Source organism: Talpa occidentalis, unplaced genomic scaffold, assembly GCF_014898055.3.
Source record: "Talpa occidentalis isolate TD23 unplaced genomic scaffold, MPIMG_talOcc4v2.1 talOcc4.8, whole genome shotgun sequence".
NCBI lineage: Eukaryota > Metazoa > Chordata > Mammalia > Eulipotyphla > Talpidae > Talpa > Talpa occidentalis.
The window spans coordinates 5,723,129-5,745,788 of record NW_023605194.1 but is presented as its reverse complement, the minus strand read 5'-3'; the positions used below and the strand labels follow the sequence as shown (position 1 = coordinate 5,745,788).

At 41.9% G+C, this 22,660-nt stretch overlaps 1 protein-coding gene and 1 non-coding gene across 11 annotated transcripts in view; one reads left to right on the top strand and one right to left on the bottom strand.

Moving 5' to 3' along the window:
• The window catches only part of ATE1 (arginyltransferase 1), a 101,569-nt gene that overhangs the window by 67,318 nt on the left and 11,591 nt on the right, over positions 1-22,660 (bottom strand). For 6 of the 10 annotated variants that reach the window (XM_037497277.2, XM_037497276.2, XM_054690616.1 and 3 more), the window contains 3 exons: positions 20,665-20,793; positions 19,665-19,793; positions 8,138-8,170 (listed from right to left, as the gene is read on the bottom strand). In XM_037497277.2, coding sequence (XP_037353174.1) covers positions 8,138-8,170; positions 19,665-19,793; positions 20,665-20,793 — 291 coding nt within the window. The remainder of the gene's footprint in view (positions 1-8,137; positions 8,171-19,664; positions 19,794-20,664; positions 20,794-22,660) is intronic. The other 4 variants (XM_037497281.2, XM_037497279.2, XM_037497282.2 and 1 more) reach the window with 2 other exon arrangements.
• On the top strand, positions 21,566-21,714 carry LOC119234968 (small nucleolar RNA SNORA12). Its single transcript, XR_005122739.1, has one exon. It is a non-coding gene; the product is annotated as a small nucleolar RNA SNORA12 (small nucleolar RNA).

Sequence of the window (22,660 nt, the reverse complement as noted above, 5' to 3'; positions counted from 1 at the left end):
GTTTGATTTTCTGGAGTCTGAGTAACACATGCTAAAAGATCATGACTACAAAACTACATCATAGCTCACATATTAGCAAAGTTATTTAAACTTACAGCAAGTACCTTTAATTTCCTCATATAAATGATTTAGTGATGTGACTAGTAATATTTAGTAGTTTATTTTTCTTAAGCCTGAAGTTTGCGTAGTTTTGAATATGTGCAAAGAATTAATTAGCAAAGTTATTTTTCACAAGTTCCTAAATTCCAGGGATTTAAGCTGATAGCAGGGGGAAAAAATATAAAGCTTGCCACCATTATGCAAAAGAAAAACATCTTAAATGTCAGGAGTCTTCTGTGACTGATGACTGTGCAGGACACCACTGAATCATGGAGAAACGAGGTCACTATTCAAAGACCAGTCTGGCTTCAAGTTCAAGTGCTCGGCAAATGGATGCATGTTTACTCAGGAAAAGTGCACGTGTCTCCTGACCCACCGCCTCCCTGCCCGTCAGTTATGCCCTAAAAAAACACTGTTAAGACTCAGAGGAATAGGCCAGGCATCACAGCCAATATCTGGAAGACTGAGGGGTTCACAGGCAGGATCAGGAAAAGTGTTCAGGGGCTTTAGGAGAGTAGCACCCGTGTGTCCTCTCTTCCAAAAGTACGTCTCCCGGATCACACCTGTTATACTCAAAAATCTACAATTAGACAATAGCGTCCTGAAATCTTCTGAACTATGTGTGGTGGTCCCAAGGACTATCATTTAGCACCTGATTAAAAGCCTACAATGCTTTAAAATAATTTACTTTTGCAGTTGTTTTGACTTCTTGATAGTTTCATCAAACTCTGCTTTAAAGATTGGATTCATTTAAAAATGAAAAACCCAAAGACACGCTCAACTATCATAGCATCACAATCTACACAATTTCTTAAAAAGAGGGAAAAAAAACCTCACACAGAAAAACCAGACTTGAGAAGCTTGGAATGATATGCTCTATAATTAAGAAATTAGGCATCAGATATACTATATTTAATTTGGCGAATGCGATAGCAGTACTCATGGGTGATATGTCACTTATCTTTGTGTGAGTGATTTAAACATCTAATACAACTAATTCCTCCTTTCCCAGCAGTCTGCACACTAACTGCAGCTGCCAAATGCACACACATGCTGGCTCCCAGCGCTGCTGTGTATCCTAAGAGTTGGGACAGTGGTTGGGAAAAGATTTCAATCCTGTTTCTGGTTCATGTCCAAAGGATAGGAAATGAAAATACCTTAAAAGTCTAAGTCTGAGAAAACCTGGTGGCTGGACACCTAGTTCCCACCCAGGAACTTGCAATTTCCCCCAACCCTCCAGGAGAGGAGACCATCTCTCAGCCTCAGAGACAAGCCCTTCCAAGCCCTTCCAGGCTGACCGCAAAGCCTACCATTCAACGTGTCCTTGTTCTCCTGGCAAAACCCCTTCCTGAGGGAAGAACTACAGTCCTGAAGTGGCTGGGAACATGACCCAACAGGCTCAGCTACCGAGAGTTCTCATGATAATCATCAAGAAACAAGTCTGCACTTCAAGGTCACTGTGTCCTTTGCTGGCTGATTCTGACAATAACACACTGCAAGTACGCCGATTTGGTATCACGCTAGATAGCAGTATTTTACAGTCCATTTTCATTAGAGGAACCAAGCTTATTGGCCATAGCCTTCAAAACATTTTAATTATCTCAGTTTTGTATTCTTATGACTTCAATAGTGGCAACACAGACTTTTTAGTTCATGCAAGCTTATTCTAATGTGATGATTTCCAACTACCACCTAAATTTTTATCCAAAGACAATTATGTTAAATGATTTTAATAAAACGAAAATACAGATGAAAGTGACAATGTTTTCTGTTATTCTACTTTAAGTAACATTTCCTCTCTTTAAAAAATTTTAAAAAGTTAATTTTACTAAGTAATAAAAATAACAACTTTGACATCCTTAAGATTAGGAAGAATTCATTCCATATTCCTATTGACACAATTCTATCAGTGCCATGCAAAACTTTATGCTGGGTAAGCCTCTGACACCTTACTTTCATCAAAACCCTACACTGATAATCTAGTCACTAGGGAGGAAGAAACTACAGGCTCTCCCTCAGTGTCCGCTGGCAGAAACTAGCACCTAACTTACTACTGCTTGATTCATGGCTGTTAAATAAGGCCGTGACACTGAGAGCAAACCTCTACTCACTTCCAAATTGGGGAGAAAGAATTAAGTTAAACAATATCATAAATAAGGTAAGTCGATTACAGTACATTCCTATTAGCAGCTTTGGGTTAGATCCTTTCACACAAGGGGTTGGATTTAAGGGGACCATCTTGCTGTTTGTTTTCCATTCTTCTCCCTTGTTCTTGGTTCACCTTTTCTTTTTTCTGTTTGTGAGACAGAAAAAATGATACAGGTGCTGTTATCTTCACTGCCAGACTATTAACTGTACCTATTTTTCTTTTTTTTTTTTTTAAGGCTGCTCTGAGGGCCACGTTAGCCCTTGGGACATCCAGCAAAGCCTGCAGACTTCCTGTCCCAACTCAGGGTGGGGGGGTGCTACATCTACCGGGTGGCCTGAGACTCGGCTGAACCTCACACAGTGAACATGACAACACCCCCAAAAAAGACTTCTCAGACCCAAAATGTCGACAGTGCAAGGCTGAGAAACCTTGCTCTAGGGCTTAGAAAATACATCTCAAATTTATCAGTGTCTGCTTTAAAATAATATCATTCTCACTTCGTGAAACTTAAAATCCTACAGAAGAATCATCCCATCTCTTCTCCTATCTTAACACTGTCACACACTAGTAGCTCTGACACTGAGTTCAACCCATCTACCTCACAGGTCTCGCTTTTCTTCAGACGCAAACTGGAACTACCCACCTCTCCAGGAGGCTGGCTGGGAAAGGTAAGAGAAGCGCCAGTGCAGCGCCCCGACACCAGCGGTGCAAGCTCCTTGGGAGTTTTGGTGACTGTGAGGATGATTTACATGACCTAAGACATGGCCCAGGAGGACACAGCGGAGAGGAGGCAGGGTGCGGCTGACGCAGTAGCTCTCCAGCACCTCCCAGCCCGAAGCGAGGACTGGCTGGCAGAGCCCGACACAGGGAGAATTTCAAGACTCTTAGTCTCTGATATATAATCCCTTTTGTTTACCTACATTAATTGAAGACATCTGTAGGTGGTGCCACACAAAATGTCATTCAGACCTAGAAATATCAATAAAGACGCCGGGAGAGAGAGGTCCCGTGCAACCTTGCGGGCACTGCAGTGGCTGCAGAGCCCCACGAAATCAGGAATATAATGGAAATACACGGCCTGACTTGACGAGGTGATAAAAGCTCTTTTCCCATAAAGCTTAATGAGCTCTATTAGTCTTCAGCTTACAAGAATGTAAAAGGGTCAGCCCCACAGAGGGAGGTAACTGACTCCCCACACATGGCTCCATTCAAATGACAGCAGATCAAATTACTGATGTCACTACTATAACCTGACAGTGCTGTTAGAGTCACGTGGCGGTTAACCGTTCAGGACTTCACAACAAAGGGGCTTGGTTCTCTCACACTTGTTTTTGTGGACAAAGGGAAAGGCAACGTCTCCTTCGTTTTTAAATGCAAGTTTTATATTTTACTGTCTCTCCTGAAATTACTTTTATTTAAAATTAGGAAAGACGTTTGGGTATTTACCATATTCATCACTTTCCTTCTGCAGCTAAAACAAAAGCTTAATGGCAAATCAAATATTCTCCCCACATTCTCTTCCTTGGCTAAACTTTGGGTCTCAGGCTCTGTGGGGGCAGAAGAGCAGATCCCTGAGCGCTGTGCTGCTGGAGACTTGGGGGGAACAGCCACTCACTATCGCACAAGGCGGCCCCTGTGAAATTCCAGGCTGGAAAAATAGCAACAGAAAGCCCTTAAAATAGTTCCCAAACACTTCAGTCAAAGAAAGCATATTGGTCATCTTTTAAGCTTGCTTTCTGCCTTCCTCCCCCATGTCCATAAGCCCAGTAAGAAAACAAGACTGCTTGAGCCAAGGCAAAACACAACCCCAGATGATTAAGTGGAGAAAGCAGATCAGACAGAAAATAACAGACACCGTCACTAAACTTTCACTGTGATATTTTCCCTTCTACTTCTCACCAAAGACTAAAGCTTCCACACACAGATTTCCAATATTGAACCAGAGTAGCAAGAGGTAATTAAGTACATAGATTTATTTGGTGCTAGGTGTATGACTACCACCATTCTATCTACACCTCAGAGCAACCAAAGTCACCAAAGATCCTGACCCTCTACGCACCTCCAATCTAGCTAGGAAGAAAGACTGTCAACCATATCAAAACCTAAACACTAGACCTGTGTGCTCTTAGCTGAGTTCTGCCAAATTATGGATGTGCGAGGTTCAGCCTTATTCCCATCAACCTTATTTAGACATCTGTTCATTAATTCAGTCAACAAATATTCATTCAGCACCTCCTATATACTACTCCTTTACTAAGAATGGAAACATATTCTTAGCAAGAAACAATTTCAAGCAAGAAAAAAAGGTCCTCTTGCAATGGGCTTCCCCTAGAGAAAAGTCTACAGGAGAGGTGTACTTACAAGTATTTCTGTCACTGTCTAGTGACATCTTCAACCTGTAACCTGCCCCACTAAAGTGCCCTCCCAGTACCTCTGCATAGGGGAGCCAGGCACAATGACTGCCTTCAGCCCAGAACCCCTATTACTGGCTACCCCTGAGTTCTCGCTGCCGTGAGTTAAGTCTAAAGATTACCAGCGCTCTCTCATCACCAAGTCCCCTCCTTTCAAGTCCAGACCCTATTTTCCACATCCATCAGAGTTCCCCGTGTCCACCCCAGTCCAACACTGACAAGAGCCATCACCCCAAAACTAGAAAATCCAACTCCTCTTCTGTTGGGGCTCCTTCTTTGAAGAGCACAGTAGAACAATTTAACATTTTGTAGCTAATGTTAACACTTTGTCTGTCTCCTTTCTAACTTCCAATTTCTGCATTCATGTTTTTAAATTGCGTTCTGCATGTATAATTTCCATCCTGCTTTTATCTCTTAGTTTAGCAAAAGCACTTTCATTGGCTCATCCACATCACTCATGAACACGCAGGCGGCAGGGGTTCTGCCACATGTCTGGCTGTACCGTGAGTTACATGACCTTTTCACACCACTGCCACATGATTGGCTGTACCGTGAGTTACGTGACCTTTTCACAACACTGCATAATTATTTGTTTATAATTTATTTTACCACTATAAGTAATGCTGTAACAAACGTTTGTGCAAGTTTTATCCCCCTCTTTGAAGATTTCTCTGGTAGTGAGCCTTAGACCAAAATTACTCAAGCAAAAGATGTGAATTTATAAAAGGTCCTTAATATGTAGGACCAAATTGCTTTCTGCAAATGATGAAGTTTAAAAACATCCCATCTCATCACGTCTCCACAAGAATTCACTTGCAGAGAAATCCTGATAGGTGAAAGACTGCATAGCACTGTTGCTTTAAATCACATTTCTTCGATTACTTTTAAGGTTAAACTTACAAAACATTCACTGCCATTTGTATTTCATCAACAAGCTGATAAAATCCAACCAAATATTATGCAAAAAAATAGTATGTTTTAAAACTGATTCTAAGAGATCTAAAACTGATTCTGAGATCATATTAACTATATATAACTTTTTATCACACTTTTTTCTCCAGTTGCCTTTTGACTACATTTGCTTTCATGAACAGAATTATGGATTTTTTTGAGTTACTTCCCGTTCTATGCTAGAAAGTGCTTCTTCCACTGAAGAACTGGTTATATCACTTTTATCTGTCTTCAAGTTTTTTATGGTTTTATTTTTATCATTTCTAAACATTTTTTAAAAACATTGTGACAGGGATCATGTTCATTTCATTTTTATCACCCAATAAATAAGAATTATCTCCATTTTAATCAAAAGATTAAATGGTTTGCTCATAGCCATCCACTCTCTCATTTCAAAGCTTAGGATCCTACCACTGAAACTGCTTTCCACTTGATCCTGGTTATTTAGAAAAGTAACCAGACACGGATGGCGCTAACCTCCGTGGTCTGGTTAGTTTCCCCTGGCAATCTTTCAAGCTGGCCACCAGAAAAGGTCCATGTCCCTGGCTGGGCCACACTATACGACAGTAACAGCTTCACTATCGCAGGAACATTGTTCCAGAGGCAGAAGAGGGAACGTGTGCCTCGGAGACGACGTCGTATGCAGGCTCCACCTGAACAGGGAAATCTTAATTTTTTTTTTAAGATTTTTTTTTTTTTTATTTATGTATACAAGAACTGGGGTACAGGCCAGAGGTGCAGGGGGTGAAAAGATTCACCAGAGACAGAGTGGGGAGCAGAACAGGCAGACTGACAGAAACACACTGCTGAGGGGAGCAGCGGGCGAGACAGGAGAGGTCTGCTGCACCATGTGGGTCAGCTCCCTGGCCGGGGATGGAACTCAGGCTGCAGTGGCTGGCAACAGCTTGATAGTGCTGAGACTTTAATCCCCGCACCACCAGGGAGGCCTGGGGAAATCATTTTGACATGCTGGGGACTGGGGTGAGGAGGGGAACAGAGTGATATTAACAAGAGAAACAAAAGAGAGACTAAGTGAAAGCCAGCAATTTATTGTGTGGGAGTGAAGAACAGCCTAAGCAGAGAATATAAAAGATTACTAAAATTTGAACAACACTTTATAAGCTGCTCCCAAGTTGACTGCTCATTTGAAAGATCAGAATTATTAACTGTATTTGAAAGGTAAGAAAACTCATGCTCAGGGCCTCCCAGGTGGCGCAGCGGGTTGAGCGCTGTGAGGCTGTCCGCAGCCTCTGCAGCCCCGGTTCGATTCCTGGCCTGCCAAGAAGCAACCCACATGGCCCCACACACCTCTCCTGTCACGCCCGCTGCTCCCCTCAGCAGTGTACTTCGGTCCTTCTGCCTGTTCTGTTCCCCACTCTGTCTCTGGAGAATTCTCTCACACCCCGCACCTCTGGCCTGTGCCCCAGCACTTATATAAATAAATAAACCTTTAAAAAAAAAAAAAAGAAGAGCCTCCCTGATGGCGCGGCAGTTGAGCGCTGGGCTGCGAAGCTGCCTGCAGCCTCTGCAGCGCCAGTTCGATCCCCAGCCGCCAGCGAGGGTCCCACATGGCGCGCAGACCTCTCCTGCTGAGGCCGCTGCTCCCCTCAGCAGTGTACTTCTTCGTCAGTCTGCCTGTTCTGCTCCCCGCTCTGGCTCTGGTGAATTCTCTCACCCTCCTGTGCTTCTGACTGTACCCAGTGCTTGTATAAATAAATAAATCTTTAAAAAAAAAAAAAAAAAGAAAAGAAAACTCATGCTCAGGGAGGGTGAGATTTCCCAGTGCCAGCTGGTGATAGTGAGGACCCCACATGAGACCCAGCTGGTGTTAACCCAACTTCCTGTGCGCATGCCCTGCTTCTCCCTTGCCTACTCCTTTCCTGAAGTCTCACTGATCCTCTTCAAGTTATTTATCAACATCAGCTCACAAGGATATCTAATTCTCGGAATATCTAATACTTCTTTCTTTATCAAAGAATTTATCACTGGTTCTCAGGTCCACCCTGCAAAACCACGGGAGCGTTAGATGAGAAGGGGAACGAAGCAGCCAGAATAGAGCCTGTGTTTAAGAGCCCAGGGAAAGGCAAGTCCTTTGCGCCTCTGCATCCTATTCTGGATTTTCAAATGATCTCTCAACTAAATGAAACTTCCTTGCTGACAGCCTCTGCCTGTGATTCTCCAGCTCACTCTTGACACCAGGACCATTTATGAAGAGGAAGGCTGACGTTAAACAGTTATGGTAGTAACAGAGCTACAATAAGACGCTGTAAAATGAAGGATTGATTTTACTCTCTTTATTGCAAAAGAAAATGTACTTAAAAGAAGAAATGACCTGTTTTGGAGATGAACAGCTTTATAACTTACAGGAATTCCTCTGAGGAAAAAACTCTGCACTCATCTCATTAACATTAAAGTACGTCACAACAAAATGATCCCTCCAAACTTACCAATAAATGCCTAGTAAAAGACACCAACAGTGATGCTCAATTAGCAATTCCAGCATCAAGGTAAATGAGTAAACTCTTACCTCCAAAGGTGAACTGCAAAGGAATCTTGTGAACTGCAGAGTCCAATTTGAAGAGAATCCATTTCATCCATTAAATGGGCAGCAAAAGAGAAAACACAAAAAAGGGAAAGACTATTACACAATTTTTCAGCAAGCGCATCTAAAGTTAACCGTAAAGTCTATATTAATGTTTTCATACATTGAATATTCACCCAGAATATAGAACAGTTGGATCTACTAAGAAGTCTTAAACAAACACTTTTTTAAAGCTTTATTAAAGCAAGCACAAATTAGTCTTGAAATACTTTGGTTTTAAAATTTATCTCACAATCCCCATGTAATAAAAAAGCATCCTTTAAGGGAGGACTGAGCAATCTTCCTGATCACAAATGCCAGTGGCAGTTAAGAAACGACCAAAAGAAAAAAGATACAAAACCAAAGGGAGAGCCAAGAGGACAGAGGAATAAAATGAGGCCGGGAGAGAGGCTGGCTGAGCCCCAGTGAGGAGGGACTTCTTCCTCCACAGTTAAGACACCTGGGCTCTGAGGTTTCCCGGGTCTGCAGCATAAATTTTCTCTGTTCTCTCCCTCTCACGTACACAGAGGTTTATCGAATATCCTCTGAAACTAAGTGTTCTACCTGTTTCTCAGCATTTAAATAAAGAGACAAACTGGGGGCGGGGGGGGGGGGGGGGGGGGGAGGGCTATGAACAAATGACAAGCAAACCGCACAGGTCGAGAACTGTCACAAAGCTTCATGCGTATTCATGATGGCAATTCATAATGTTTTCTTTGATATGATTTACAAAATCAACATTTCAAATCCTTTGAGATTTACTGTAATAATAAAATATCCAAGTATGTAGTATAAACTCTTGATCTTTCTAAATGCAAATTCACTACAATAAAAAAATGTAAGTGCAGGCCTGTTTCCAAGCTGTCTTGGACTTCCTCTTCACAACAAAGCTAGCTAGAACTCACAGGGAATACAGATAACTTGATTTTCTTTTATAGATACACACTGAAATACCTCTCAATGAAATTACATGATGTCTGGGATTTCCTTCAAATCACTGGGGAGCTGGACGGGAAGTAATGAGGAGAACGAGAGGAGTGTACATATAAAACAAGACGAGCAATGCATTAAACTAGTGAAGACAGGAGATGGATACATGATTCAATATAGGGGTCTCTCTACTATGTGAATACTTTAAGTTTCCCATAAAAAAAGTTTTATCAGACACTTCCTCCCCCCAACCTAAAGCAAACACATTCCTAAAATATAACTAGTACATACCAAAGTCACATAATTAACTAACACCACCTAGAAAGAGTACACTAGAATAAAGACCATAAAAATTTTTGTTAAATATACTCAATTATACGAACTATTAAGAGAACTTTCTGAAAGTGCAAGATATGCCAAAATTAAAAATTTGTATAATGCTGATTTGAAACAAATAATTCTATTAATATTCAAAGTGCAACTTTTGTGGTTTCAGATTCTTTCTAAAGGAGTCCAACAGAAGACTATCCCTTCCCTTCCAAGAAAGAGCAAACAATGCTAGCTGGAAAACTGGCCAGTCCTAACAGTGGAGAAAAAGGAGGCATGGTGAGTGTCTATTTAAAATGAGAAATGCGGCCTCCCTGGTGGTGCAGGGGGTTGGGAGGCTGGCTGAGGCCACTGCATGCACAAGTTCGGTCCCTGGCCAGGGAGGGACCGACATGGAGCAGCGGGCCTCTCCTGGCTCGCCTGCTGCTCCCCTCAGCAGTATGTTTCAGTAGGTCTGCCTATTCTGTTTCCCACTCAGTCCCTGGTGAGTCCTCTCACCTTACCCCCCCTACCCCCTGGCACTTCTGGCCTGTGCCCCAGCTCTCGTATGCATAAAAATGAAGTGGATCTTGAAAAAAAAAAAAAAAAAAAACACGACGAAATCTATTCTTTAAATAAATTAATTAATTAAATAAAATGAGAAATGCGCTATTGCAGTTTTCTATGCTTTCCCCCAACAAGTGCATGTTAACTCTATCACACAGTATGCTTTAGTAGCTCTGGTTCACTAGTAATTGATGCATCAATTAGAATGGAAGTTATTTAAATTATGATACAGAGAAGCACATAAACTTCTCAAAGAAAACGAATGTCTCCTTGAAGCTCCAGGAACCTGCATACACCTCTGTCATGTGTTTATGAAACATTCCTGGCACAGCTTTTCAAAATAGACCGAAAAATTCTTGCCCCGTTTGAAGCTGCAAAACATGAAACGCATATACAAAAGTTCTCAATCCCCAAAGCAGTAAAAACAGAATAACAAATCACAAGACACACATTCACTCTCCTACTCACAGGATATAAAAAAGGTTCCAAAAATGCTGCTTCTTCATTAGTGCACCAGAAAAACCCACTGCTATTCACTTACCAAGTTATCTCATACTGAAGTTACATACACACAGTACAAATAGCAATGTTTTTAAAAAGAACTACAAAAAGCAGACATAATTACAAAATATACTTGTATATGTGCTGACACTGAGAGGAGAAATTATCATCTTTTAACAAATACCACCATAATGTCTGATCAGTATAAAAAAGGGTTCAACTTTGTTGTGAATATGAAACTGTTCTAAAAAATAAAATCTACAGTAATTTCCAGCCCCAGAAAAAAAAAAAAATATGGCCATGGCTGTGTGAATGTGGCCAAAAATACCACTTAATGGGAATATTTAACATGTGTAAGAGAAAGATCCTATTTTAGATATTTAGGCATAATGTTGACAAAATAAAGAATTTAATATAGTTTACAAAATTAGCTCACTGATATCGCAGGTAGGAATACACTTCATCATTTAGAGACAACTGGTGGTAAACACGGCTATAGTCTCTGTGTATTTTAAAGATGACTAGTAGGAAATATCAGATTTCATTTAATTGGGTTTAATACAGTTGAAAATTTGTTTGATATTTGGCTTTTCAAACTTAAACAGGTAAGTTCCCTGTCAATAACAATAATTTATTTGATACATTCATAAAATTTAATTCACAAAACTTTGCCATTTATCCTAATAATTGGTTTATTATTTAACATACATATTTTAAAAGCTTAAAGATCATGTTCTGTTTTTAGAATCCAGGCACTAAAGGCACCAGCCCCACTGTTTAAATCTGGGGCCTCTGATGCCCTGCTGCCCAGCGCCCTTCCCCCCACCAGGCTGCTCCCTCTAGCTCCCCAGGCCCGACCCTGCAGTGCCGGCGGCCTGTCTCATCTCTGGCTCCTTCCAGAGAAGCAATTAACAGTTCTAAATTTTCCAAGCACACAAAATTGCAGCTAAATATCCTGTCAGTTATGATTACCAAATTCTTTTTTCAAGACTTGTCATTAATTATACCAATTATTGGAGGTGGGAAGAGAGGCAAGAACACACACTAATTTTGTCAAAATATCCCAGTAAAAATATAATCAATTCTTTTGTAATGTAAAATATCCAACATTTATGCAACTTAAGTTTCTATGTCTCTGAAACATCCATTCCTGCTTAATAATTTCTACATTTGAAAGAAAAAGGAACAATGAATGGCAATTTTGGCAAATATAAGCCACAATTTTTTTCTAAACCATGGAATAGAGACAAGGTGTACCTATTTGTTGAAGTGGGATTCCAGCCTCCTCACTGCTACCCTGCGGGTCACCCGCATATATAAGCTGGTGGCAAAAACACTTCTGCTGGGCCTGTGTCATCTTAGCACATATTTTGACCAGGGGGTTTTTAATTTTAAAACCTTTTAATTTTAAAAGTCCCCTGGTCAAAATAATAACAGAATATATCAATAACTTAATTATTATTAAAAACTAACACTTGATTACATTAACAAACACAGTAATGGTTCCAGGCACTGCCTACACACTTGCCAGAAGAGCTGACTGCAAGAGCAAGTATCTCCACATTATGCCAGGTGCATGTATTTCCAATAACTTTATTAGCACTTTAACATTAACACAAATCAATGAAAAGAAGTTTGCTAAATATATTTTGAAATTCACTTTGTTAGCTAAAACGTGCAAAGGCCCGTGCCCACACATCTCTGCACGCCCAGGATCCACCACAGGACGGGAACAGGGGAGGCATTAACGTTTACACAAGTAACGGAATAGCATGAACGTCCACCTCCAACAGCCCAGGAAAAATGGGAAGCATTCTCAGTATAAAATGTTGAGCTATTTCTAGAATGATGTCACAGAAAATTTAACTATTAAAAAAAAAAAAAAGTCAGCTGCTTTTTAATCACGTGAGCAGTCAGCTACAATTATTTGGCATATAAAATGAATTACCACAGCAAAAACACAAACTTCCCTTGTTTAGACTAGTCATCAATAGGCAGTAGGGTTCACCTGTCAAGTTGTTAGCAGGAGTCATAAAACTTGCGGCTCCTCAGATTTAATGGGGAAAGCAGACCCAAAATACAAAAACCGAAGACAAACGGCAACTCACAGCAAGATCATTCCTATCACACGAGCTTTGCACTCACTAAAATGTGCTTAACTCATTCTAGGTAAATTTCTCAACACTCAGGAAATTGAAAGCAGCTTTTACTTATTACAGAAGACAACTGTCAAGAGCTTTTGCCATCATTTGGATTTTCCTTCTGCTTCACATCACAAGTTTCAAAAACACTTTTCTATCTGGGTAGTTTTCCACTTGGCAACAAAGGCTATTTCTTACCAGTCAGCTCAGCTGCTCACTTGCCGGGCGAAAATCCGCAGGTACCCACCCACCCACCCCACAGGCGAGCGGTTCTGCCCTCGGCACATCCCTGGAGAGCAGTGCAGGGGCACAGAAGTGCTGCAGATTATACTGTGTGATGCCGCTTATTTTCAGAAGGAGAGATCGACTCTGAGAGTTAGCCAGGAAAGCTATCACCGGAGCAAAAGAACAGAAACACAGAGTCCCCTCTGTCTCTACTTCTAAGTAAAGCAATTAAGAAATACACATATAGGGCCTCCCCGGTGGCGCAGCGGTTGAGCGCTGGGTTGCGAAGCTGCCCACGGCCTCTGCGGCGCCGGCTCGATCCCCGGCTGCTCCCCGGCCACCAGAGGAGGGTCCCACATGGTGCGCAGACCTCTCCTGCCGCCCGCTGCTCCCCTCAGCAGTGTACTTCGGTCCTTCTGCCTGCTCTGCTCCCCACTCTGGCTCTGGTGAATTCTCTCACCCTCCCGCGCTTCTGACTGTACCCAGTGCATGTATAAACCAAAACAAACAAATAATAAATAAATAAATAAGACATGCCTCTAGAAAATTAAAAAAAAAAAAAAAAGAAATACACATATAAATAAATCCTCACCAGAGGATACCTTTCACAGGTTTTATGTGGTAGAGTAGGATTTTAAAGACTAAAATTACATGAAACAACATGCAAGAATATTTTTTCCTTTAAAAGGGCTAATTCTAATTTAATAGTAAATTGAAAACATGTAATCAAGGAAAAATAGGATTCCATTTGCAAGTGCAGGCCGGACAGGTGGAAGCATCAACTGTGCACCCCGAGACTCGCAAGGGCTAAGTCCGTGTCCCAGCAAATCGCGTCAGGCTAGTCAATTGAGCATGACCTTCCTTCATCCTCATTACACATCCTGTTGGGCTATCCCCCGCCCCCAACCTGAAGTGGAGAGAACAGAGGGCCCAGGAGCCTGCTCAGTCTCGTGGGTGTTAAGTGGGGAAGTGAAAACTTATTTAAGGGGTGTCTGATGGGCGTTCTATCTATCTCCGTGCTATCGCTCTTACTGCCCAAATGAACGGAACTGCACACGCGACTAGCACGTGGGGTATGGCAGCGCCCTCACGCCTGTACCCCCTGGAATTCATCGGTAATTCACGTTTGTTCCAGGCAGGTAGGCAGTCAAGAGTCATGATCCATTTCAGGGCAAACACATCATCTGACACCCAACATTCTGACTCTCTGTCTCATTCCTCAGCCTTCAGGGAAAAACATACGCATGTTAACTATAATAGTTACTGTATTTATATTAAGTTAAACCTCAACCAGAGGACAATTATCAAGTTACTCCAGAATCTAGACACTCAAACAAAGGCAAGGCCCCAGTCTTTGGTGGAAATGAAGACTCAAAAAAGGCACTTCCTAGAGCTTACACCCCAACTCACAGGTGGACCCTCAAGTTCCTCTCCCCATTTTCCTCTTGATTGCTACTTTACTAACAATAATGTGACAATCTGGTTTCCAAGTCCATAACCAATACATCCACGTCTCCCTCATACCCACGCCCCTATTCCCACATGGTCACCGGCTGCTCAGCCACTGTGACTGACCAGCGTGTCGTGCTCGCTGCCAGCGTCTGGCACTGGCCCTGCCCCACCTCCCCAGAGAGCTCACACCACAAGAGCAAGGGCTCTTCTGCCACTTCACCTGCTCCTTCACCGACCAGTGCACTACCTGGCTAACTACCAAATGCCTCCCAAACCCAGGATGTGCTCAATAAATGTTTCAAAACCGCAAATTAGACAGAGAAAGAATAATGAGACCAGACGAAGGGCCAGAAATGACCACAAAAAGAGAAAGGAAGAGGATGAAGGCAGAGCAGTCTGGGGTGTGCAGCAACTGAGTCACTGCAAGGGGAGGACACTCCTAAGGGGGCACGAGAGCCATTCCTCACGGGCAGGTGAGAGAAGGCAGGAGGAACACAGCACCAGTGGGGAAAGAATGTCACTGTAAGTGGCTCGAGTATATAAAACTTAGCCATAAAGGTGTCTGGGTTATGCAGAAAATTAGCTCAGGTTGAACATTTCATTCGCCGACATTCTACAGTAATTGTTTAGGCCCACTTTAACTTGTTCCTGCGGTAACGCTATGTCTAAAGAGCAGTGAAACCTGCAGACACTGCTCTGAGCTAACCACACACGTTATTTTGGGAAAATTAATTCTCTAAATAAGAGAAGTTCATCTATATTATCACTGAGGTTCTTTCATGACCTCAGACAAATTTTGGAAATTACTGACCAAAAGACTCTTTAAAGGAAAAATGTTGCCAGAGCAGACTTTAACTCTACTCTATGCATCTCTCCCCCACATTAACACTGCTGGGGAGACCATCGTGCCTCTACTCTGACTTATTTTAAGCAAATGATTCAAAAGCCCTTGTAATTTAACTACCATTAACAACACATATCTTGTCATGCAGCTTAAGATAAACAAAATACAAAAGTGCCCTGACTTAGAGGGATGCTCGAAAAATGTGTTTCTTTTGATTAAATTATACATGGCTGCCAAAGCCCTCTACTTTATTCAAGTAAGTTAGCCCTGGACTTACAAACATATATAAAAGAAAAAAAGCCCACAAAATTTCAAAATGCTCAAATCTTGACATCATTCAAATTCCATTAATTATATGCCAGAATTATCTATAAAAGAGTTTTTCCCTATACACACTTGTCTGGTTTCTTTGCACAATTTTCATGTCTTCCCTCTTTACTTCTTCACATTATCGAAGGAAAATGTCCTTCTGATGCAGTGAATAATTTTCTAAATATGAACTATTCATGTACACAGAGCAAGACTGTGAAGAGGGAGAAATGAAGCTAAAAGCGTCTCTAAGGTTACGTTCCAGAAAATATTTAAATGTTTAACAAGCAAAGAATCACTGCAATTATCAGATTCAAGACCTCTATGCAAATTTCTTCTAAAATATGGAGGGAAAAAAATCGCGCATCCCTCCTTCCAAGGCTACTGGGAAAGAGCAGTGACATCGCCCCATGGCCACTGGGGAGGCGCCAGGAGCAACGCTGCCCTGGGCTGGAGCGCCACCTGGTGGCTGCAGGAGACAACGACCACGGCTTCTGCCACCTTCATTCCCCGGGGTCAGAAGCAGCACCTGGGTGAGCCCTCTTCACCACAGGGACCCCCGCCGGGAGGCCTGAAAGTGAGATGTCTTCCCAAAGAAAGTGCCGCGGGGAAGTGAATATTCCCTTATATGTGGGTCTCTCCTAGAAACTTCTCTGAACTAATTTAGAAGAGAGTGCTGTCTGGGAAAGCACGGCAGACGGAATAGCCTCAGGGTGACCTAATGGAATCCTAGTGGGCGTAATATCAGGGACTTGTTTGTAGATACTCCAAAAAACAAAGAACAGCAAAGAAAAATAAGACGTGACGACGCGTGGACAGCACTCACGCCGAGCAATGGGCACTCGGGGCTCACGGGGCCGTCCCCACGAACGCTGGAAATCCTCAATTTTAAAGTTTTTGAGACACATTTAAACATAAAATATATACAACATATTTATTTTAGAATAAAACACATAAATACATACATATAAAGTAAAAATACACAGTTCAGATTTACTTCATCCCAAGGATATGTCTCAAATAATATATGAACTTCTTTCAAAAAAGCCTTTTAGGGCCTCTGCAGCAGTTAAACGCTGGGTTGCGAAGCTGCCCGCAGCCTCTGCAGCGCCAGTTCAATCCCAGGCTGCTGGGCGAGGATCCCACATGGCGCGACAGACCTCTCCTGCTGCAGGCTGCTCCCCTCAGCAGTGTATTTCGTCAGTCTGCCTGCTCTGGCTCTGGTGAATTCTCTCGCCCTCCCGCACTTCTGACTGTACCCAGTGCTTGTATAAATAAATAAATCTTTATTTAAAAAAAAAAAAAGCCTTTTAAAAAACTTCTTAAATATCTTGAAAAATCTAAACCTGCTTTCCAAAATTAAGTGTATTAATTTTTGTAAAAGCCATCTAAAGATTTCTTTCAAAAACAGGGGCCTCCCTGGTGGCACAAGGGGTTAAAGCACCGCACTATGAAGCAATCCTCAGACTCTGCAGCACGAGTTCGATCTCTTGCTGGCCTCTCAGCAGACCTCTCCTGTCTCGCCCGCTGCTCCCCTCAGCAGTGTATTTCATCAGTCTGCCTGTTCTGTTCCCCACTCTGTCTCTGGTGAATCCTCTGATCCCCTACATCTCTGGCCTGTACCCCAGCTCTTGTATGCCTAAATAAATAAATCTTTAAAAAAACAAAAAAGATTTCTTTCAAAAAGCACAGTAATTAACGCTGTGAATTCTCTACAAGCAGAAAAACTGCCCTGATGACATTTGCGGGGTGCCTGGCCCAGAGCCCCACCTCCCCCCGTTTCACCTGTGGATCCAGAACACCGTGTTGCCCACACTTGGCTTTCAGCGAGATGACGTGCTCTGGAACCTAGGCCAGAAAGTGGCCCTCGTGCTCCGGTCCCGCTCCTGCGTTGCCTGCCGCTAACTCCTGAACATGGGGCACAGCAGGAAGGGGAAACATGCAAAGCTTGGCACGAAGCCTGAGAACCTGCTCTGTTCACTAGACAGGGGGCGGCACACTCAGAAAAGGATGTCCTTGCCCAGATAGACGTTCTGGGAACCTAGTAAAAGCAGGCAGGTGTCCACGGCAGACAGCAAAGCCGTGGCACAAGCAGTTCAAGAGGGGTTCCAGTCAACACTGGGAGAAGAATAGTCAGAGGAGTCACAACCCAAGGGCAGCCGCTGCCCAACCCTCAGCCAGACCCGGGGTCTTCGGCAACGAAGGGGGTAGCTAGCAACGATGCCACCAGGGGCCCTCCCAGCGGGACACGGGCTACGGCCCAAGGCGGCCACAGAACGAGCAGGCTTCCTGTCTCTCCCTGCGCACTACACGCATCGGGGAAAAGAGGGATAGGCATATATAATCCCCTAAAATTAAGTCAAATTTCTTTTAATTCTATAATAATACAAATGTGGAATTACAGATGCACACATATGGACATAAAACCACACCCTATGCTCACCCTCCAGTGAGAGGAAACAGGGGCATCTTGTAAGCCCACATTTTCAGTGCATGGAGAACTCCTCCAACGGAGCTACTGGCCAAGGCTTAATTTCTTGCTGCTTAAATTGTGGGGGGGGGAACGGGGGGGACCCTCACCGGCGGCCGGGGAACGAACCGGCGCTGCAGAGGCTGTGGGCAGCCTCGCAGCCCAGCACTCAACCGCGGCGCCACCAGGGGAGGCCCACTGCTTAAATATTTTATCAAGACAACTGCCTGGATTCAGTCACTAGATTTAACAGGAGAGAGTCTCATTCCCACTGAGAATAATGTTGAGTCATTAAAGACCCTTTGTTAGAGAATTTTTTAAGGTCATGGTGCACTGTTAGTGACCCCCGGTTATAGGGGTACCGGCAGCACCATCACTTGCATCCTCCCGTGGGTGCTACTGCTGATTCCTCTTCACATTTCTGTTGCCTTCAATCTTTCTTGCCTGTTTCAGAAAATTGTATGAAGCAGGAATACAAAACAAGCTTTTCTGCCTATGATCACAGAAGCTATCCAAAATAAGACTCTTCTTCCTAACATCCTCTTAGTAAAAGGGAAAAATCTGTGTGGTATGAGCAGAAACTGAAAGCTGGATGGAAGGTGTCTTGGACATTTATATCTGAACTTCACTCTGTATGAATCCATTTCTCAAAGACATAATCCCACCTCCTCTTTTTTCTGTGGGGAAGACAGAACGACTTTTGTGTTCCCTGACTGAGGTCCCTCTCTCTTCCCCAACCTCCCGGTCCCAGCTAAGCTAAGGTCCTAGCTAAGATGGCATCCGACACCTGGGTGAGTGACTCGGGCATGCTGGGCCTTCCCCACGCCTGCAGGAGGTACACATTATTATCACCCTTCTATGTGGCTTTTTCTCTTCTCAATCTGTGTGATGCTTATTTGGTTATTTGCCAGCCTAGAAGCTCCCCAAGGGTACAGGATTCCTCTGCACCCGCATCAGTCTTCTTTCTCTCAGCAGTGTTTCATAACGGTCAGCATTCAGACCCTGCACATCTTTCATCGTATTTATTCCTAAGGATTTCATATTCTTGATGTTACTGTAAATGGTAGTTTTCATTTCAATCTCCAACTCCCTGTTGTTCACATGTAGAAATACAGCTGACTTTTGTATACTGGTGTGATGTCCTGCCCCCCAGCTCAACTCTAGTTAGAGTTCTAGCAGCTTCTTGTAGATTCTGCTGGATCATCTACATAAACAAGTCATTTGTGACCGAACCAATTTTATTTCTTCAGATAAATAAATAAAAACTAACCAGGGATACATTTCTCACACACTGTCAAAAAAGCCAAAGTTTGCTACACATCCTGTGGAGAAAGGCACCCCCACGTGTGAATTATTTCAACTTACATTATATATCATGAGATTTTATTCCTAAATTCTTGGGCATACATCTCTGAAAAACAAGAGGTGCTTCAAACAAGATACAAAGTCATCAGACATCAGAAAACTAGCAGTGATTCACAAACATCATTCAACATCTGGTCCTTATTTGCACCTTCCCATTCCTAGCCCGGAAGCTGGTGTGCCTTCTAGGTTCATCTATTTAGTCTCATAATTTTAGATTTTCCTTTCCAGTGGATAAAGTGCATCCCAGAACTTGGGAAACCACAGGCATGACTCATTGACAAAAGTTCAACAATTTACATGGAAAAGACCTACTTAACAGGTAAGAAAATGGCATAAGAAGATAAAACATGTAATGAAAGGTACCTCAGTCTTCCCACATTCATCAGGCGGATCCTGGTGTATGGCCATTTGATACTTGACATATAAAGAAAATGACTGGCTGAAGGACGACTTGAACTCTGGGTCCTCAAAGGAGACAGGTACTAACCTCACCTTCAGAGCAAGGAAAATAGAAGCAAACGCTATTGAAACACCTCTACCTGACGATGTGCTTCTGAAGGTGAGGCTAGAGTAAGATCTCCGCAAATCCGCTTCCAAAGCTCAGCGCTGGGACTTTTCATGAATCAGATAGACCCTGGAATAGATTGACTGGCAGAGCCTGAGCGCTGATTTTATACTAATATTGATGAAAATTTAACTCGTTGGGGTCAACACAATTTATTTTGCTTTATTTTGGAGTTTTCTCTAGCACTTGCCCCAGCTCACTAGTGCCAGTACTGCTGCCAATGGCAACGGTCACTACTTCTGTCACCTCTACTCTTATTAGGTATTTTAAGCTTTCCCTCTTCAGGATTTTTCTTGGTTAAGCTGATGTGTAAGTTTATAAGTGCATGAGGGGCTCTAGGAGTCATTCTCCTATCTTCCTTTCCTAGTCCCACTCAGTTGCATGTGGAGAGTCCATCAACACAGAGGAACTTAGCTTTCTACACATGATGTCTGAATAAAGTATATGAACAGGCTGTGTAAAATATGCCTACTATAAAAATATTTTTTTTTGTTCTTTCACCGTAAATATTTTAACTCTATTACTTCTAGATAAAGGCAGCCAAACGTAATGCCATTAAATAGAGATCATTTATTTTAGGTGTTACTTTGCACTTTGAAATTACATATGAATGGCACTGAACGTGGCCCTAGGGAAAATCTGCACTTTCAGAAAGTCCATCCCCTCAGAACCCTCTCTCCTTGCAGATACGCTGCAATTTCAATATAAATAAAATGTACCACAAACATACCAAGAATTCATACAATGATATCAAGTGGATATCATCTGCGCAAAAAAAATTACACATGGCCTCCTGACCTGGCTCACAGTTGGCTTATCAGGTGGGTCCTTGTGAACAACCATCTGGTAACGTTTATAGACCTGGAAAGACTCCTGAAACGTGGCTTTGAACTGAGAACTTGGTGGAGATGATCTCACCACCCTCACCTTCAGAAGGAGTTAAAAAACAATGCTCATTAATTCATTTACTCATTTCACAGATTTATTCATTAACAGTTACACCCACCCAACAAGAACCAAAATTTCAACACAAATATTAAAGCATACATGGATAATAGTACTTTAACATTAAAAATCAACCAGTTAGTAAGTAATGGGGGAAAAAAAGCTACTTCTCCAAATTATAGACACATCAAGAAGGTAAAGGGCCCTGTCTAATTCTAAGATTCAGCTCAATAACTGAACCAAGCCCGCTCTCCTGTGCAATGGCATAACACTTCCGGCACTCACGACACCAAATGCCAATGAGTATTCTTTAATCATAGCTGTATACAACTCACCTTCGGTCCATCATCCAGGAAGACTTAAAATGTAAAATAGTTCTTGAACCCTCTTTCAAGCATTGCTGCTAACTCTCAACTTACAACTTATTTTATTTTTACGAGCATAAAACAACAATTCTCACAATGTGAGAATTTCCTGTACTCAAATGTTGATCAAGATAGTCTCCATCTTGGTCATGTAAACAAGTGAACTCAGTATACCTTAAGTTTGCTCACAGGTAAAATGTGAATGAGTTCAAAACAGTAATTGCACACAGTAATGGCTAACATTGATTTTAACATTATTTACTCCAGTTAAAATGTGTTAGCAAAACAGAACAATAAAACAGAAAATCAAATGAAATACAATAAAAAGATATAACTGGAAATTCTTCATGTGTGCCATGAGAAGCAATTCTGTAAAGAAAGAGTGACACCCCTGTGGTGGTTTTCATTCTGGCACATTTGTTAAGTTTTCAAATGGGCCTGATTCTGCCACAGATATTGCATAGGAGCTGGTAAAGGCTGGATGACAAAGCGATCTTTCTCTAGCCTTTTTCCACATCAGAGATTGGCTCCCACATGTGAAAAAGAAAAAAAAAAAAGAAAGAGTGACACCCGGGGGATCCCAAATGTCCATCTACCCTGAGTGTCAGTAATTGAAAAAGCAGAAGCTGATTCCCTGGTGCGTGGTGCCGTGAATACAGCACGATGTATGATCAAAAGATAAAACTACTCAAAAAAATATTTTATGTAGTATGTTCAATTCTCTTGAAAATTTTGGAATGAGAAACTCATTTTCAAAATCATAGTGGCCAAGGAATTATAAGTGTCAAGTTGTTAAAACTTAGGTTTGAAAATTTACACTGTCCTAGACCTTAAACCTCATCCAAGTTAATTTTTTAAAATCAGGCCTTTAGTGATAAGTGATATTCTTACGATATTAAGCTATAAATTCAAAGGCTGACCAGTTACTAATCAGGTATGAGAACATGATAAAATGACTAGGGCTAATGTTTTAGGAAAGCATTTTATAAATATCAAACTAATACTGAAAAATCTAGATTTACTCTGGAAATATGAATCAATTTGGGAATCACAATTTTGCTAACTGGTTTGGGAAACTGAAGAAAAGGTTACAGTAGTGCAAATTTAGTACTAGTTATTGCCAACTGCTGGTTTGCACCAGCAGCCAAAATAATACCATTTGCCGCCTTAATCAAAATCATATTATTAGAATAGATAAAATGATTTGCCTGTTATGATCTATTCTTTCACTGTCTAAATCAAAACTGTCAAAAATAGTCTTTAAAACAGTAAATTTTCTTTTTTGCTTTAAATATTTCAAGAAATATAAAAAGTCAGAGTATCTTACATAAAAACATGCTAAAACTAAAGATGTTTGAAACTTGAGCAGTCAAATGCCTATTTTTTAATTTTAAGTTTCTCTTAAGTAGCATAACTCAGTTAATATCTACAAATGCTACTCCATTCCAATACTGTATTTTCCCATTATTTAAATAGCAACGCAT